Source organism: Hippoglossus stenolepis, chromosome 1, assembly GCF_022539355.2.
Source record: "Hippoglossus stenolepis isolate QCI-W04-F060 chromosome 1, HSTE1.2, whole genome shotgun sequence".
Lineage (NCBI taxonomy): Eukaryota > Metazoa > Chordata > Actinopteri > Pleuronectiformes > Pleuronectidae > Hippoglossus > Hippoglossus stenolepis.
Genome location: NC_061483.1, coordinates 18,299,403 through 18,313,513, shown reverse-complemented (window position 1 = coordinate 18,313,513; position 14,111 = coordinate 18,299,403). Strand labels below are relative to the sequence as shown.

The 14,111-nt window shown below is 41.6% G+C and overlaps 2 protein-coding genes across 5 annotated transcripts; both read right to left on the bottom strand.

The window, feature by feature from the left end:
- Positions 1-2,103: 2,103 nt before the first annotated feature.
- Positions 2,104-8,911, bottom strand: ccsapb (centriole, cilia and spindle-associated protein b). 4 transcript variants are annotated; one of them, XM_035150489.2, is made up of 6 exons: positions 7,068-8,911; positions 6,629-6,860; positions 4,805-5,173; positions 4,614-4,724; positions 3,237-3,451; positions 2,104-3,131 (listed from the first exon to the last, which is right to left on the bottom strand). In XM_035150489.2, exons 3-6 carry the CDS (start codon positions 5,154-5,156, stop codon positions 2,949-2,951), a joined length of 861 nt encoding a protein of 286 aa, XP_035006380.1. In that variant the 5' UTR covers positions 5,157-5,173; positions 6,629-6,860; positions 7,068-8,911; the 3' UTR covers positions 2,104-2,948. The 4 variants fall into 4 exon arrangements, with proteins under 4 accessions (XP_035006380.1, XP_035006463.1, XP_035006204.1 ...); XM_035150572.2 differs by having other exon boundaries at positions 6,629-6,658; XM_035150313.2 differs by having other exon boundaries at positions 6,629-6,658; positions 7,287-8,911.
- A 283-nt stretch (positions 8,912-9,194) lies between these two features.
- On the bottom strand, positions 9,195-13,243 carry acta1b (actin alpha 1, skeletal muscle b). The gene is made up of 7 exons (XM_035150182.2): positions 13,087-13,243; positions 12,197-12,333; positions 11,302-11,626; positions 10,799-10,960; positions 10,125-10,316; positions 9,834-10,015; positions 9,195-9,697 (listed from the first exon to the last, which is right to left on the bottom strand). Exons 2-7 carry the CDS (start codon positions 12,323-12,325, stop codon positions 9,554-9,556), a joined length of 1,134 nt encoding a protein of 377 aa, XP_035006073.1. The 5' UTR covers positions 12,326-12,333; positions 13,087-13,243; the 3' UTR covers positions 9,195-9,553.
- Positions 13,244-14,111: the final 868 nt, after the last annotated feature.

The window sequence follows — 14,111 nt, the reverse complement described above, 5'->3', positions numbered from 1 at the left end:
ATTTATCTGATGTGTGCTTGAATATTTTTTGTCTCCAAAGATACTTTATGTCTCATATTTTAAACTTAAAAACTGTTTTAACATCACAAAACCCTCAACAAAAAACAGGTGTCTTTTGCATAACTGTATCCATGCTTTACATATATTTATGTTTATTTATTTTTTTATTTTGCCCCAAAATAAAAAGCATTTTACTTTTAAATGAGGTTCACTTCAAACAGTAAAAATATATTTCAGGTTAGAATATCCTGGAGTGTTTGACAGCAGGTTGCCGTCTTATGTTTATGTCATCAAGTCCATTGTCTAAATTCACGTACGTCCGTTTTTCTCGTCATTATGAATATCATGGATTTTTAATTTATTGTGTATGATAAAATCATATGTTTTTAAAATAAAAAGACTATAAATAAAGCATCTTCTTTGAAAGGCAGATTTTCCTTGAATTCTTGGACCCAAAAAAAGGAAAGACTTCTGTAAAGACTCTTTTTCAATTCTAATGGACTGAATACAGGATGCAGTCGCAGATAAAATTAGTAGATTAACACAAACTAATCATCATGTATATTTAATGTATGATTTTGTGCAGTAAGCCACATTTGTGAAGATGCTCTCTTACATTATTGATGCTAAACGTTCTTCAAAGAGATTTAATCCAAGGAGCAGACTGACAGAAAAGTGATTTATTAAAAGCTTTGCATCACAACATCATTTGACCTCAACAGTTGTCATCTACATAATTTTCATTATGTACATAAAGTATGTTAAAAACCTAAAACAAGAACAGAAAGGGTATTATGGGGGTAAACAATATTGTAGTTGCCATTCGATTATATTAGAAATTAGATAAAACAGACTGTTCACTGGACTTCTGGTGTCTTGTATCATCTATTCAATCGATTCTTCTTCATGACCTCTGATTCAGCTTTCTGCAGTAGGACAATCATTTGGTATGACCTATTTATGAATGTATGACAATGTCCTGCTTGAAAGGAATGGTCATGCTTTGTGGATAACCGAGTAAACCCTGAAAAATAAGGCAAGTATCTTCTCACCTGGATTAAAATCCCTCTACAGTATAAACAGGATCTCATCTATAAAGTTTGGTCTAATTAACAAACTAATGAAGTAAACTAGGTATTTACTACCCTATTTCACTCAGATTGTCAATGTGCACGTCTAAAAACCACACTGGCTCGTATGCAGTTATTTAAAATAGAAGAATATTGCACAAAAATTCACGTCTCATCTATACTACAGCAAAACAAAGAAATTAAATGAATACAAAGCAAAACAGGTCGTGTAATACTGAACTCAGAGCTGCAACAACAAAACAGAAAAATATTACATTTCTTAACGTGAAGCACAGGCCTCTAGTTCTCTCCTTTCCTTTTCCTCTCATTTCCTCTGTGTAACAGTCCGATCAGAACATCAATAACTAGAGTTGTAAATTGTAAAAATGTTGTGTATTTTTGGCACAGAGCAGATTTGATCACGGTTTGTGGGATCTGATTTCTCATGGTCTCAACATTCATGAAAAGATCCGATCTGTTACACAACGGGTTCAAATGCTGTTTAGTCTTCTCGTGTACGTACAAATAACATTTATCTTCATTACTTTCACATAAACATACACATTTGCAGAGATTTAAAAGACATTACATGAAAACGTAAAGCTCGTTCAGAAAATGTACAAATGTTATTTAAGAAAAGTGACTAATTGTCAAAGTGCTGTTTGGTTTGGTCATGCTTTAGTTAGCATTAGTAACATGTGCCCATGTTATTTCTGTTATATTTATAATAGCAGTTCTAATATGAGGTAATTTAGACTTTGGCTTTACATCCAACTTTGTATTGATTGAACTCTGGCTCTGAATCTTATTCACTAATAATTAGAATTAGATCTTTAAATAATTTAGTTCATTATTTTGTGTTGAAAGAACCTAAATAAACTGTAAGAAAGACCAGTATCCTAAACACCACACACACTGTTCACAGCCGTCCCAGTGGCTTTAAAAGTCACAGGTCTTCAGACCGTGTTAGCACCAGGTTGTTAGATTACACACACAACAACACAAGAGAAGGACACACGTGTTGTCAGCAAACTATTTGAAATGTATTTATCACACAACGCAGTATCTGAGGTGTACAATCTATCAAGTGGGAAAAGACCAATCAACTGTTACACAAACAGATAAATCTATAAGTCTTCAGCATTAAGTGATCTGAAGACTATAAAACCTTTAAAACAGACATATCTATGTATGTCAACCAACATACTGCTCAGCACACACGGTGATTGATTAAACCATCTAAATGTGTGTCGCTAAATATTTTGGAATGCCAACTTTTGTTCTAGTGTGTTTGACTTTGTTTACATGCGTACACAATATGTCCCGTATCATACAACCCTGATGTTCCCATTTTGTCTCATTTTAAAGAAAGCTAATCACTGAATCTATTCACACACTGTGCCTTCACTCCCTCTATGTGAGACCACAACAGACTGATATCCATGTATAACGTATTTGTTTAAAGGGACTGCATTGAAGTATGGCTGCAAATATCTATTTGCATGTATGCTCTGTCTCATCTAAATACCTGTTGACACATTCTTAACTATACATCATCTTTAAAATGATTTCTTTCAAGAGCCTGAACTACCCTGTCAGATGTTTCTAGATTGATTTACAGATGGATCGATAGACACTCATAGTCTAAAAAGCCACACTGTGAAATTCAATGTTCCAGCTCTTTCTGTTTACATGATGAATGTCAGAGTGATGCACATTCAGAAGCCTTTGTGTGACTCAATGCTCTATTCTACAATAGTGTGTACTCAGACCTCAGAGATGATAGGCAATAATGGCTTCACTTTCTTTTTTGTCTGGAATCATCCTGACTTACATATGTCTGCAGTGAGTGTGTGTGTGTGTGCGTCTGTGTTTGTCCTATTGTGAGCGAGCAGAGAAGCAGCGCATGTACTCAGTGAGCCAGGGGTTGAACTCGGGTTGAACCACCTTCCTGGGCTTGTCCAGCTCGACAGACTTGGCTCTCCGGCGCTCAGCTCTGTGGGTCTGGATCTGACGCTCCACCTCCCGCCGGGTCTTAGCGCGTAGAGCCGACTCGTGGATCTACCAGCAAAATAAGATACACATTTCAGTTTCTGTGGTGTTCAGTCACAACATACAGTACATTGTCACACACAGGTATTGAGTACAACAGGACAGAACGATTACCTCAGTTGTCGAAGCCGTAGGGCCGACGTTGTGCGTCTTCCTGGCCCCGATGTCTGCATGCTTCTCTCCAGAAGCGTACAGAGCGAAAGAGTGTCTGCTGCCCTTACTCTCCTCCTTGGGCAGCCGTGATGGTGCAGGTCTGACACGATGGGAGGTCCAAGTTTGTTTTGAGGATTTGGGAGGTTTACTCTGCTGCGTTCGGTGCTGTCCAGCCTCTTTAAAAATAAAAGACTCAGATGGTTCAGAAGGTTCAGATGTGCCAAAACACTGGAAACAAAAATGTGTGCAAAGCAGAAATCTGGGGAACTGGTTATTATGTACCAATTCGTACTGAAATATACAAATATAGATTGAAATGAGCAAGAGTATCTGGGTCATTCAGTGTTAAATCATCTCACTTTTGTTTTTCACCGTGAGGGATATAAATAAAACTATGTGTCTCAGATCCTAATTAAAGACGATATGATCTGACCCAAGTTTGAACTTTCTGGGAGGATTTTGAATTTGATTGGTCATATCTGCCTTAATATCGGTCACAGAGAAATGGTTCTCTGTCCTTCCCAGGTCTACATTTACACACAGTTTGTGTATAGTGTGGTACTATACTCATAATACTAATGACATATTTGGAACAAAGATATTTTTGTATGCATGTTACCCACAGAATGATGTAAAATGGTCAAAACCTGAGACACTACATTTTGTGATACTTCTAAATAATGGGTCTGCAGTTTAGTTCAACGTTTCACAGAAGCTTTACATTAGTTAACATATACATAAAGTAAGATACTGTTTATACTGACTGAATGAAGATAATTATCCTTTTGCATTCCTTCTCCAAAAGGGGGAGCCAATGTCACATTATGTTTCCCAGCCACACATTGATGGTAGTTACAGGTTTCTACCCCTATTAGTTACCATACAGCAGCGGAAGAAAACCAACAACACTAATAAAAATAAGGTTCAAAATCATGAGAAAATCCGCACTTCTCTGCTGCTGTCACACAGCTCACACTCACACAGACAGACAGAACCAGGGACTGCAGTTCTTTTTTCACATGTTTTCAATAATCACTTACTGACACATACAGCATGTTAAGGGACAAATGACTGATTTTGCTTCACACGGTCTTTAAAGAAAGACACAAATAATTTCTGGATTCACACCAAAACTTAATTGGTTCTTCCGTAACCCATACTGCATCCTTCCATCAAGTTTCCTGGTATTCTGTCTGGTAGTTTTTGCATAATCCTGCTAACTAACAAACAATTGCAGATGAAAACATAACTCCATTGTGGAGGTAATAATTATATTGCATCTTTATTTTGATATACCATTCAATTTCTCGGCCAACAGAATTATATCCTCAGAATTACCTTGGTCTCGCACTCTGTGGGAAACTGGTAACTGTTTACTGCCTCTGGCTCTCTGCTCCTCCCTCTCCTCCTCTGGTACTCTCGTCAGTTTGACACCATCAAGCTGGGAGCCTGAGGAGAGAGACACATTGAAGAGTAACATACAAACATACCAATATGTTTATACAGTCATATTTAAAACTCAGAGCTACCTCCATTTTCCTGCTCCTGAATGTGAAGTCTGGGTACAGGCCCTGCAGTGCTGGCTTGCAGCTCCGGCTGTTTGTCCGTCCTCGCCCCCTGACACTCCTCCAGCTCGGCCTCCGTCCCAGCCCTGACGGTTTCATCCTGTACCTGGTTTTTATTGGGAGGAGGGGGAGGAGTTCTTCCAGCTGAGTCTGAATCACTGTCTGAGCCGCTCCAGAACCAGGGGTTGTGTGTTTGCTCCAGCAGCCGGCGTGCCAGCCTGTACTTCAGCATCTCCTCATAACACTTGGTGTAGGTCTCCCATTTGGGGTCTTTGAATTTCTTCATGTACTCCGAGCGTATCCTCTTGGTCACCATCTTCTAAACTCTTTGATCTGTGAACCAATAAAGCTTTAAAAAAACATGCATAACATATGTTATAGGTTATGTAACATCTGCTATGTAACGAAAGGGTTCGAGATGTGGTGGTTGGATCAGTCTGAATGAGAATAAACAGCAGGACTAAGACGTATATCTTTTTTAAGCAACACTTTACTGTTATCCACCTTCAGCAGCGTCACAACCCACTTCCTGGTTACAATATGTCATAACAGATCACGTGTGTGAACTAACCAGTCAGAAGCAAGACTGAAGTCTGTATCTGCAGATATGCTGATATTGATAATTGTTATTCATTTTGGGGCCATGCTGATGAAACTTCTATCTATTATTTTTTTCAATGTCAAAAAACCACACAATTCTGGTCTAGCTCTCTGTTTAACTCTAAAATATGTAATTTGTTATTATGACAATGTGAGGGACAAGTCGCTAAACAATATAGTTGTTTTTATTTTATTTATTTATATATTTGTTAATAAACAAAAATGTTACCCTTTTTGATTGAATTTAACTTTGTGTCTCTTACAAACAATACAAATCCATCTGTTTTTAAAACATTAAAGATATACTGAAGCCCCCTGACGTGTGTTTGTCTAATTTCTTATTTTGGAATTTTAAATTTAGACACATTTACAGTATTTGACAGGCCACACAGTTTTTATGTGTATTTTTTTTTTTTACATTTATAATTTCCCTTGTTATATCAGCTGTCTTATATTGTGTTGTGCACTGTTTTATTGCTGACGTAATGAGTACAATTTCTATGTATTGCTTTATTCACATCCTTTATGTAATTATTCTTTAACATTTATAAATTTATAATTCTATAGTTTTTGCAATCATAGTTTTATGTATTTGTTTATTTCCATTTATAATTCCCCTTGTTCTTTTGCGTTGTGTATCTTGTATATCCAACTCTCTTGTGTTGTGTATTGGTTTGTCCCTGACATAATGTGTACAGTTTGTATATATTTATTTTTATACATTCATGATTGTATTTATTCATTTACATTCATAACTGGGTATATAATATATACAGGGTACATAATTGTATATCCAGTTTGCTTGTATTTTATTTTGTACTGGTTTGTACCTCACGTAACATGTACAGTTTGCATGTATTTATTTTTTTGCGTTTATAATTGTAGTACTTTGTTTACATTTATGAGTCTATTTATTTATTTCCATTTAAATTGTCCTTGTTATTATCAGCTCTCTTGTGTACTGGTTTGTACCCAACATAATGTGTGTAATGTGTTAGTTGTAAACTGTGTGAACATACATTTGTAAATAGTATCACTGTGAACGTTGTGAATGTTTTTCTAAAGAATTAACGGACTTCACCGCTGAGCCGCACACACACACACACACGCACACATTTAAACCATTTAAACAATAACGTGGAAGCAGTTTGAACCAATGACAGCGCAGCTACATCAGAACCCGCCTACCTTCTTCCGGGGAGGCGTCTCCTCTGTGGGCTGCAGATAAAAGATGAAACACTTAGTTTGAATAAACACGATCTCTTCATCAGTGACATTAAAATGTGTTTTATTGTAAAATGTCCTCTGGCTGTGAAGTTCATCGAGCGTTACTGCGCTGGCAGCGATAACATCCTGAACGTGATGACGCAGAAGCCATCTCCCGCTGTGATAGGCTGCTGCGATCTGCGACTGAAGAAACCTACAAATTAAATGTCAGTGTCTGAAAACACTGCAGCTTTTATAATAATCCACAGCGTCCTCACGCATTAACTTCAAACAAGCTGGTTCACCTCCGAGATTTAACAACGAGATGGCATTAAATCGCCATTTTGTATTATATCATACGAGCTAATTACAGTATAACACAACCACTGAGTTGAATCATCCATCTGTTGTCGCACATCACCTCGTCATGTTATCAGTAGATACAGATGTTAATCATCAGGTAACATGGAGGGCTGACAATCGCCTGTTTGTGTCCGTGTCTCTCAAACGCAGTTCGGTAAGAACGTTAAATCGCGGTGACGATAGATCGTCTGTGGACAAACAGCTCATCGGATATTCAGGGCTGCTGCTGCTGCTGCTGCTGCATGAGGCTAATTTAGTGTCCGGTAAATATACTCACACCGGAGAGTCGGGTTTCACAGAAGAGGAGCGGAACAGATGGCCGTCCACGGTGCTGCTGTAATCACAACACACGCACACACGTACACGCACAGTACGAAGCCCCGCCCACCCCAAGACGTTTTTAAAAAGCCACACACGCGCACACCCTGCCTGCAACAGGTGGCCCGGGGCCGGGACGTCAGAAATGCAGTCAGGGCTGATAGTGATTTCCATCAGAGGGAGAATGGGCTTAATAAAACAGATTAGTTCATTGTGTTTCGACTGATTCAAGCTCTGGATCAATACACACAATGGTTGAATTTATTGCTCAGGCTTCAGAGACAGTGGGCCTCCCCTCACGCAAAACTAGGAAAAAGTTGCCCCTTTCTTCTCTCTTAATTTACTTGCTTAGGTTTTGCTCAATTCCTGGATGGTTCCATAATTAAGCAATTTGATCCCACGGAGGAATTGAGCCGAGAAAGCCTAATACTGCTGTTTGACATATTTCCTCAGTAAAGCAAATACCTCCACCAAGGCCCAACAGTCCCCTTAAATTCAATTAAACTGCCAGACAACTGCACACACTCACTTCCCGTAATGGGCCTGATTTTTTACCCCCCCCCCCCCTCCCATCAAGATCAATGAATAATTCCCTGGGAAATCAGTGAAAATGTTGAAATGTTAAAGAAAGTGAAATAAAAGAATCCAGTATCTGAACTCCTGATCCAGAGCCACACCCAAATGGGATTGGTTCTTCCGCGATCCATTCCTCATCCAGTTTTTTCCCCCCAAGCAATCCTGCTAACTAACAAACAAGTGCAGATGAAAACATAACCCCCTTGGTTTTAGTAAATATTTCTGTCCTAGTTTCTGTATAAGGGGAAATAGTGCATCTCCCAGAAACTCTAAACTAACAGTGTCTCTAAACTATCTGTACTTGTTATATGTGACGTCTTCTGATAGCTTATTTGGTGTAACAGGTGTAATATGTCTTCTCTTCCATATGAGCTTCCCCTGAAAGAGTATGGAGCCCCCGGGAGAGGTCTGCATTACGCTCTGATGCTGTAATTGACCACTTGTGTCTCCAAAATGTTCCTCTTGTAGGCCAAATGTACCTGCAGCCTGTAGTGGTTAATCATAGGCCACACAATAGATCACTGAGGTGGTGTAGGATAATGTGGACTCGCCTGCAGACGCACACCCCTTTGTGCTTTTAACCTACACCCTGATAGGTGAGCTTCTCTGCATATAAGGCAGGGGCTGCATGCGGAGATGACCCTCCTGTACAAGGTCTGGATTTTGTCTAAAGATGGTCTGGGCGGAGGACGGGGCTGCAGGGCAGGAAGCTCAACAGGATTCAGAGCCGGGTGTCAGGTGTCCCTGCTACTGATCCTGCGAGTCTAAAGAGGAGCTGCATGCTGCTGCTGCCTCGGCACATTCCTGGCAAGTCAAACTCCCGACTGTCGGAGCTTGAAGGCGTCGCTTTCCAACAATTCTGTCACGTGGTATAGCCCTCCCCCCTAGCTGACAGCAGGGGCTGGTGGGACAGTGAGAGACCCCCACCACCACCACTATCTGTCACCCGTTCAAGGCACTCTATCCAGGGTGCCGTGCCAACACCTCTGTCGACCTCAGCTCATTGGTTCATGTTGCAGTGGTGTGCGTCATACAGTAGGTGAGCTTGTTGCTGAGTCAGTTAAGTCTTGGCTTAGATTAATTAATTTGATTATTTCAGTGAAAAGTTCTTTCCCCTTTTGTTGTTGTGATGAGTATAGCATTTAAATATTTGATTGTATTTGCATCTATATTCAATTTTAAATGTCACTATTTAAATACCAGTTATCATGCAGATACCAGTAATTGTAAATTTCACCAAAGCTTTTGTTTTTCATTATCTTCCCTCTAATAGAAAAACAAGGCCAAGGTCTAAAATACCAAATGATGGACTTTAATAAATATCAATATGTATATACACTTACATTCACATGTGTTGGGCAACATGTTGTTATTTTTTTTATTAAAGTTGTTTTTTGGATGGATGCATGGTTCAGTGGTGGGTTTTTCACAGCTTTTCTCCGTGCAACACAGACAACAGACAGTTACAAAATATGCACATTTTATAGGGATAAAACATGCATATGAATGTCAACAGCGCAGACTGACAGTCCATTGACAGCAGAGTGTTGCTGTGCCGCAAAGGGTGATCGTCCACCCGGCTTGATCCCCTGATAGCTGGTGGTGATAGTTGTGGAAATGGCGGAGAAGCTGGAGAAGATGATGAAGGATTTAGAAGCACTTCCTGTGGACAATGCTGGGACCTGCCTCGTCGTACTCCTGCTTGGAGATCCACATCTGCTGGAAGGTGGACAGGGAAGCCAGGATGGAGCCACCGATCCAGACGGAGTATTTCCTCTCTGGGGGAGCAATGATCTGAAGGAGGAGGAGGAGGAGGAGGAGGAGAGAGTGAATTAGTGATTGCATCTTCTTGTGCGTAATTGTCAATTTGCGTAAAACATTTCAGCTTGCGTATAAACTTGTTTTTGTTCTCATAGTTTGGTTTAAGTACCTTGATCTTCATGGTGCTGGGGGCCAGAGCAGTGATCTCCTTCTGCATACGGTCAGCAATACCAGGGTACATGGTGGTACCACCGGAGAGCACATTGTTGGCGTACAGATCCTTACGGATGTCAATGTCGCACTTCATGATGCTGTTGTAGGCGGTCTCATGGATACCAGCAGACTCCATACCTAGTCAGGTGAGAGGGACAAGTTATCAGAGGGCGGCAGGTGTTGGCATCGAGCTGCATATTGATATTCTTTGAAAGATTTAGAGGATTAAAATGGGTGTCTTAAGTACCGATGAAGGAAGGCTGGAACAGGGTCTCGGGACAACGGAACCTCTCGTTTCCGATGGTGATGACCTGACCGTCGGGAAGCTCGTAGCTCTTCTCCAGGGAGGAGGAGGAGGCAGCGGTGGCCATCTCGTTCTCGAAGTCCAGAGCCACATAGCACAACTTCTCCTTGATGTCGCGCACGATCTCACGCTCGGCTGTAGGGGGGCAAGTGGATGAACCGTTAATCAGAGTGTCGAGGAGCCGAGCGCCACAACTAACGTGTGCGTAATGATAATACGATTGAATGTGCGGAACAGTTACTCTAAGTTACAGAAAGGTCTGAAGTGGAAAAATAACTCGTTTACAACTACATATTATTTTGATAATCATAATTTTGTCGGGCCCAGTGCGCACACAGGCCACATAAATTGTGTCCATTGTAAATTAATTTCTCTGTATCTCTGTGCACGGCCGCCGTAACGTGGTGCGTGCATCTGTCAATACTTCATGTTAATGTCAGTTTTAGTTGTGCTATTATAACAAAACTGCTGGTAAAATAATAATTTATAATAAAAATGTAGATGCTACTTCGGGGGGAAAAAATCGTGTTGCTTAAAGTGAAAGTCTGGAAAGAGCTAATCTTTCGTTTCTTCCTTTTCGGATGTATTGTTTTAGGTGTATAGGTGGAGTTCCTTACCGGTGGTCACGAAAGAGTAGCCACGCTCAGTCAGGATCTTCATCAGGTAGTCGGTCAGATCGCGACCAGCCAGGTCCAGACGCATGATGGCGTGGGGCAGGGCGTAACCCTCATAGACTGGGACGTTGTGGGTCACACCATCACCAGCATCCAGCACAATACCTGAAGAGAGGCAAGGAGGGAGTTTGATTAAGATCGACAGGCGACAGTATGTTTTCTACATAAGTCTGGGGCTATAGCGGGTGTATGAATGATAATTTACATGTACACTCAGATGTATGTATCGATAAGTGCCATAAACTGGCATAAGTAGACCCAGAAAGGCCGATGGGCTGTGCGTAAAAGTTGTGCGTAAAATGGCATCAGTGGGGAAAAATACCCCATAAATAGTGGAGTTATGTGTTGTGTAATTTTGTAAGTCAATTATATGTCATCCTGGTATAAAGGAGACTGATTCGATGTGTTATGTCTGAGTGGCAGCTGTTTGTCGTTGTTAATCTTACCGGTGGTACGGCCGGAAGCGTACAGGGACAGCACAGCCTGGATGGCCACATACATGGCGGGGACGTTGAAGGTCTCAAACATGATCTGGGTCATCTTCTCCCTGTTGGCCTTGGGGTTCAGGGGGGCCTCTGTGAGCAGGGTGGGGTGCTCCTCGGGTGCCACTCTCAACTCGTTGTAGAAGGTGTGGTGCCAGATCTTCTCCATGTCGTCCCAGTTGGTGATGATACCGTGCTCAATGGGGTACTTCAGAGTCAGGATACCCCTCTTGCTCTGGGCCTCGTCGCCGACGTAGGAGTCCTTCTGACCCATACCGACCATGACACCCTGAAGGGGAGAGAGAGAGCGAGGTGGTGGAACGGTCAGTCGTGGACGTCAAATACTCCATACAGAAATATTATCTCTTCTGGTCAGATTAAAGGGTTTGGAAATGCGTGGTGAACATTCCGTAAATGTGCCAAGTTACAGCACGGGTCACAGAGACCGACAGAGAACAATTGTGTGACTGACAAATTGTCTGTGACTAATTTAGTCTCTAAGTAGCAAAGGCCACATAGCTGCAGGAGCCAGAATTACATGGCTGAAGATTTATTATTCCACCACTGTTGTCACCTGTAGGCTAATAATAGCACAAAAACTTTACACAGCCTACAGCGATGACATCTCAGTTCAATATTTTTATCACATCGGATAAATCTGCCTGAATATAGTACAACTGACCAAATTAATATTTCATTCATTATTTTAAAATGAGACCAAATCGAATTGTATTTATCTATAGGTTGATGATTTTATATTTAGAGTAATTGTGAATTTATTTTTGTATATCACATTTATTATTGCCAATGATTCTGTCCTCACACTCTGTCCCTATAGAAGCATTTCCTCGCTGTTTACCTGATGACGGGGGCGGCCGACGATGGAGGGGAACACTGCCCTGGGGGCATCGTCTCCGGCGAACCCAGCCTTCACAAGGCCGGAGCCGTTGTCGCACACAAGGGCGGTAGTTTCTTCGTCGTCACACATGATGGCTTCTGTAGGAGAGGAGATGGAGAAAAAAGACCTGAGTTGAATTCACATGGAGATACTGTATGTGACAGAAATGACTTCCAAATTAAATCTTTGTTTCTTGTAAACGCCCACTGGGTGTGTTTTTTAAAACAGACTAAAAAACGAAACAACTGTATCATTTACTGGAGCATGATCTGGATCAGGTCTGTGCTTTGCGCAAAATGCCTCCATTACGCACCGACACAAGGCCGTTCCTAGAAACCTGTATACATCTACACACTCACATTTTAAATATGGAACTAAGCGGTTTTCCTTTAGATAACATATGGTCTTGACTAAAATAAATTATTTACAGACTGTTATTTACATTTTCGTTATTCAATTATTCAAATTCTAATTCAAATAAATCTACAAGCATCATCTTTCTGTTTTTCAATTGGTCTGATTGCGCATTGCAGCATCAGCATCTTTTCAGGATTTAGTGTTAACACCTGTGAAGCTGGTGAATCAGATTGATCTACTGTATCTGCTTTATCTATTTATCCCTTTATCTATCTAAAGTTTCTAGATCTTCAGATTAGAGCTTCTCCTCTCGGCCCCCTCTCTCAGTCCTCAGCCCTCTCCTAGCCTCTCTTCCAGTGGAGCTGCCCCTGGTCAGGTCCTGTCTGACTCCTGCTCCAGTAGATGCTGTAGTGGTGCTCAGGTAAAGGCCTACAGTCTGCTATCCCAGTGTGGATGAGTGGCTTCAGGAGAGGCCGGTCTCTGCAGGGTCTTACCTTAGGAGTGTGTCTGCGGCTTCGGAGTGAAAGACCCAACCAGTGATACTGCTGAACCAGCTACGGTCCTCTGTTGCAGCTCGTCCACCTTTTATACCCGAGCTCCACCATTCACAAACCTCAGCACTGGCCCCCATCCCGTCCCTCTGCCATATTAGGATGCTGACAGGCCGAGGATGAGGAGTGGGTGGGCGGGGGAGCAGCATGGAGGCGCGCCTCAGGGTGGGAGGACGGGTGCCCTCAACCACCGGGCATCGGTAGAGGGGGCATGAGGAGTGACGCTGCGCGCGCCCGACGAGGAGAGGGCGCGCGCCATATATGGAACTGTCGCTTTGACCTCCCATCGATCCTCGCGGTCCCACCTCGAGGGCCGTAAAAGGAGCGCGAGAGCCACTTGGGGTTTCTAGGGGAGACAGTTGCTCCCTAGCAGGGTTGCAGATTTGCTGCTACTCGGCTCCATCCAGCCTTAAAATGGGAAATTGCTGCTCTCATCTGAACAGATTTAGGATCCAGCGAGAGCCAGGACTGACAGGGCACACAGGAGCTGAGCTGCAGCCATTAAATGCCAATTAAGAGTTCAATCCTCATAATGGAGACCAGTGCAACGTTACATAACATCAGTCCATTAAAGCTGAGCAGGGACATTCTGTGTGTAGACAGTTCATTTCAGTCAAATAAAATCAAGGTGTTCTCTGTGGTTGATTGCATTAAATGTTGTAATCCGACACAATATGGATTCATGATTTTTTTTTAAAAGGGGTTTTGCATCTATACCATGTGTGCATTTGTCATCATAAATGTATGACATATCATAATAAAACGTAAAGATTAATGGTGTGTGTGCACTGAAGTGTATCACTGCACTTGCACACACAATAGTGCTGTATTATTATTCTTTTCTTTTCACAAACAGAGTAGTAATTAAAAAATCTGCCACTATGCAGACCTCATGTGTTCATACAGATCTGTCAGAAGCCGATTGAATAAATAAGGAGAGAACCACAGAAACAGCCAACAGCTGAAAC

Excerpts from the sequence above, each read along its gene's own strand:
- ccsapb (XM_035150404.2), bottom strand. The coding sequence starts at position 5,156 with ATGGTGACCAAGAGGATACGCTCGGAGTACATGAAGAAATTCAAAGAC. Across the intron at positions 4,725-4,804 it reads TCAGGAGCAGGAAAATGGAG|GCTCCCAGCTTGATGGTGTC; the intron begins GTAGCTCTGAGT and ends CTCTCTCCTCAG. Across the intron at positions 3,132-3,236 it reads CTACGGCTTCGACAACTGAG|ATCCACGAGTCGGCTCTACG; the intron begins GTAATCGTTCTG and ends TTTTGCTGGTAG.
- acta1b (XM_035150182.2), bottom strand. The coding sequence starts at position 12,325 with ATGTGTGACGACGAAGAAACTACCGCCCTTGTGTGCGACAACGGCTCC. Across the intron at positions 10,961-11,301 it reads CGCTTCCGGCCGTACCACCG|GTATTGTGCTGGATGCTGGT; the intron begins GTAAGATTAACA and ends GCCTCTCTTCAG. Across the intron at positions 10,016-10,124 it reads GTTCCAGCCTTCCTTCATCG|GTATGGAGTCTGCTGGTATC; the intron begins GTACTTAAGACA and ends TCACCTGACTAG.